The sequence below is a fragment of the Malus sylvestris genome, chromosome 2, assembly GCF_916048215.2.
Source record: "Malus sylvestris chromosome 2, drMalSylv7.2, whole genome shotgun sequence".
NCBI classification, from domain to species: Eukaryota; Viridiplantae; Streptophyta; class Magnoliopsida; order Rosales; family Rosaceae; genus Malus; species Malus sylvestris.
In genome coordinates this window covers 4,616,393-4,620,398 of record NC_062261.1, presented here as the reverse complement: position 1 = coordinate 4,620,398, position 4,006 = coordinate 4,616,393, and the positions used below count along the sequence as shown (strand labels likewise).

The following is a 4,006-nucleotide window of genomic DNA, read 5'->3' as shown; positions in this document are numbered from 1 at the left end:
ACAAGCTTCTACAAATCATAATAGTTGTAGGCATAAGATTTCGCCAGATGTTGGCAAGAATCGATAAATTCCTACTAGGTGCTCTATGAAATGGTCAAATGAAGGTTTTTTTTTAATTTTTTTATCAAAATCATGATCCCATTATTTAAAAATTCTGACTTCGCCGCTGCTCTACTCTCAAATTCGAATGCTTTACCAACCAAATCAACATGCTGTCTTCTCCTAACTCCTTGTTTCCTATGTTTGAGAAATTGTGTTTGATCCATCAACTATTGTTCCCTTAATAAAAAATAAAAACCAGATATGAACCCAAAAATACTAGGGTTTATTAAAAACAACCCACATACTTTAATTTCTTAATGTAAACCCTTGATCAGTAATTTAACAATTCCACAAAAATTTGTAAATATTAGCACCAACAACCATTTTCAGCAACAAATAAGGAAGTACAAAGAGGAGAAAGAAAATCTTAACAACCCTATCCCTGTGAACTTTTGTTTTGGAACTTTGGTTTATAAATATCATATTTTCTGACCATATTTATATGCATGTCCTTGATTTGATGTCATTGATTCAGTATGATATTTGAAACAAGTTACAGCAAGAGAAAACCAAAAAAATGCAGGCATAGAGCATTGACTGTGCAAATTATAAAGATATGAGTAAATATATGAACATGTCAGAAGACTCTCAGAACAGAACACAACAAGACCGGCCCCTGCGTAGTAGCAGAAACGCAATTGTCACTGCAACAAGTCCCCTCACAAGGGGAGAGAGATTCTTTAGGTACTTATCTGATGATGTGTCTTTGTGTTTCGGCAATACTCGCTCGTTACTTAATTAGAGATGTAGAAATAACGAGATATATATTACAGTCTGCAATAAGATCTCTCACCATGAGAGATTCTTTAGGTACTATAGACGATGTCATTGTATTCTATTGTTTTCACAAATGGGAAGAGATTATCTCCGGATCTCTTCCACCAAATCCACCTATCTGGACCTTTGAAATTTGATTTAACGACTACAAACAGGGAGCCATTTAAAAAAGTTATAATAATTGTAGCCGTTAGATCAAATTTCAAGGACCCTAATGAATGGACTTGGTGGCTTTGGTAGGAGAGATCCAGAGATGATCTCTAGCGGAGAAATGTGAAAGTAAGGGGTTAGACATCGTGTTATATTGTACAATCTATTCGTAAATAGACCAATAACGACATACCTCTATGTAATTCCAAATAACGCACTTACCTAGTTAAGTAACCACAATCTTAAATGAGATGAAATTAATTTACATATGTCAAACTCTAACCTTGGCACAATGAAAATGTTGCTCCTTTGTAATAAAAAGATTACGAATTCGAGATGTGTAAACAGTCTATTTGTAAAATAAAAGTAAAACTGCGTACGATGGACGAAAAAAATATAATTAATTCATATCAACCCTTTTTTTACATGTATGCGTCACATGCACACGTGGCCAAAATTATGTAGTGCATGGGCGGGGGCAAGAATGCATGTAACAAAATTATTAATATATTTATTCGATCTTTCAACAAAAAGAAGACATATTTTAGAGTGTATGCCTTTTGGTTGTGAAATTTGCCTCATGCCTGAAAATTTAGAAAAAAACAGAGTTTCTAATTTGAGTAAATTAATAATTCCAGTTTCGATAAATTACTAATTTGATGTTTTGAGAAAGCTGTAGAATGTCCTTTGATTAAAAAAAAAAACTAAATTATTATGTTTTATTATACCTTTGGATAAAAAAATTAATTTACTCATAGGATATAAATGATCGAGTCGTGAAAAATAAGGGTAACAATAGTCTAACGATATTAGGTTCAATTCTCTTTAATGATAAGTTCTTTATCAAATACTGACTGACTCATTACGTGACTTAATCCTCCGCTCGAATCTCATTGTATCTAGAAAAGCCCCTTTTGATTTCAATGAAGGGGGAAGTCAAAATCTCAACTCCAAATTGTATTTTATTATTCAAGAAAGTATAAATATTTAAGAAGAAAAATTAAGAAAGTAACTGAAAACTTGTGGGTGGACTGTGGACTGTGGATAGTAGACCATTGACCATTTTAACAAGGGTGCCGTTATCTACATGTCCTGTTTTATCTCTTACGACATTCTTTTAATTTTTAATTGTCGAATCAAAGGATTTGAAGAGTATCAAATAACATAAATTAATTAAAAATAGATTTCTAGATAACAACTCCTATTGGCAAAAGGGGTAAAGTACTCAAAATATCCTAATAAAATGAAAATTAAAAAGGGCACTAAATTAACTCAACCAACAAGAAAGTAAGATCCAGCGGTTCATATTTAATGATGCCACAATAAGGCCTCAACTTCAACACACTCGGCAGCTGGTGGTTCAGGCATTAACATTTGATCATCCCTAATAAAACTGTTGATAAGACTATTATACCCATAATCTTCCTCGAAATAACTGTTGTGCCACCACGGCGGAGGATACAGCCACCCCTCCACCGAATCAGCAAACACGAGCTCGCTCCCCGACTCGGCCGACTCGTAGCTCGTTCCCAGGCTTGGCAGCTCCACTATCTCCTCCAGCTCCTCCGGCGTTCCTGCGTCCTCGCTCGTGCTTGTCGCACCCACCGTTGAGGATGATGGTGAGGACTGTGACAATGCTGACGACGACGACGAAGACGACTGCGACGGTGGAGGAGGCGGCGTGTTTAGAGTTTCCATGGAAGCGGCTTTGGCAGCCGCGGCTTGTATGTCCCGGGGAGAGTTCGAGTCGGGTCGAGGCAGCAACCCGACGAGTCCGGGGAAGTTGAGGATCGCGGAGTTGCCTTTGATGGTCAGCGCTGCCACGTCGTGGGCACGCGCGGCCATTTCGGGTGTCGAGAATGTACCGAGCCAGATCCGACTCTTCTTCCTGGGCTCGCGGATTTCTGACACCCACTTGCCCCATGTCCGCATTCGGACCCCTCTGTAAACCGGGTGCTTGCTGCTGGTTTCTCTGGCCCGCTTCTGATCCGGGTCTGGCGAGTTGGACATTTCGCGAAGTGGATTTTGACCGGGGTTCGGAATGGAGTGGGAAAACCCAGATGAGGACGGGGAAGGAGGGGAGTGTGAGGAGGAGTTGAAGCTCGACTCGGTCTCCGAGTGAGTTGGGTCAGCCATTGTTGATGGGTAGTGGACTCAGTGAAATGCTTAAAAAAGAAACCAAGGCAAAAGTATCGAGCTTTCGTTTCTTTCTCTGGTTTACTATAAATAGAATGCGTTCTGGAAGTGGAAAGGAGTTGGCTTTTGTGAGCTTCAGGCAGTGTGACCGAGTTATATTATTTATAGGGTAATGCTGGAGAGAGAGAGAGAGAGAGAGAGTTGGAGAGTGTACGTAGTTGTTGCGTGTGTGAGTGAGTGAGGAAAACGGGAAAGGAAGAAGGGGAATTGAGAAAGAAGAGCAAGTGAAGGGAGGGGTTTTATTAGAGGAAGGGAGAGAGAGAGAGAGAGAATCTGAAGTGGAAAACGTGGGCTTCTTCGTTAAGTGACCACGCCAACAACACTGAGTCGGTCTGACTCCCTCCTTTTAACCCCATCGTTTTCATCATTCTGTTGACCATATATAAAAATCTCAAGCACTAATCCGTTAATAAGCTAATATGACACATATTTTTTCATTGAAGTCTAATTGCAATATAATGTTGTAATCTAAATTAGTCTTTTGTTTCTTTTTCAATTTAAATGACTTTTTGTAAAAATGATTTTACGCTCAAAGTCTATAAAACGGACGGTTCAAATCATCTAATACATTGTGTAGTGAGTCGAATTAACGGTTGGTAGTCTAGTGAGTTTCCCATGAATGACCTTGTGGTAGAAGGAAGAATGACGACTTCTCATTTCTGCAATCTAATTTGACACGTATGCAAAAATAACCCATTGTAAAAACACAAAGAAGAAAAATTTATGCTCAAGTGTCAAACTATAATCGATAGCACCATAGAAAATACCTAGCAGAAATACC

General features: G+C 38.6%; 1 protein-coding gene across 1 annotated transcript; it reads right to left on the bottom strand.

The window, feature by feature from the left end:
* Window positions 1-2,173: 2,173 nt before the first annotated feature.
* LOC126596080 (ethylene-responsive transcription factor TINY-like) lies at window positions 2,174-3,493 on the bottom strand. Its single transcript, XM_050262554.1, has one exon. It carries the CDS (start codon window positions 3,163-3,165, stop codon window positions 2,338-2,340), a length of 828 nt encoding a protein of 275 aa, XP_050118511.1. The 5' UTR covers window positions 3,166-3,493; the 3' UTR covers window positions 2,174-2,337.
* Window positions 3,494-4,006: the final 513 nt, after the last annotated feature.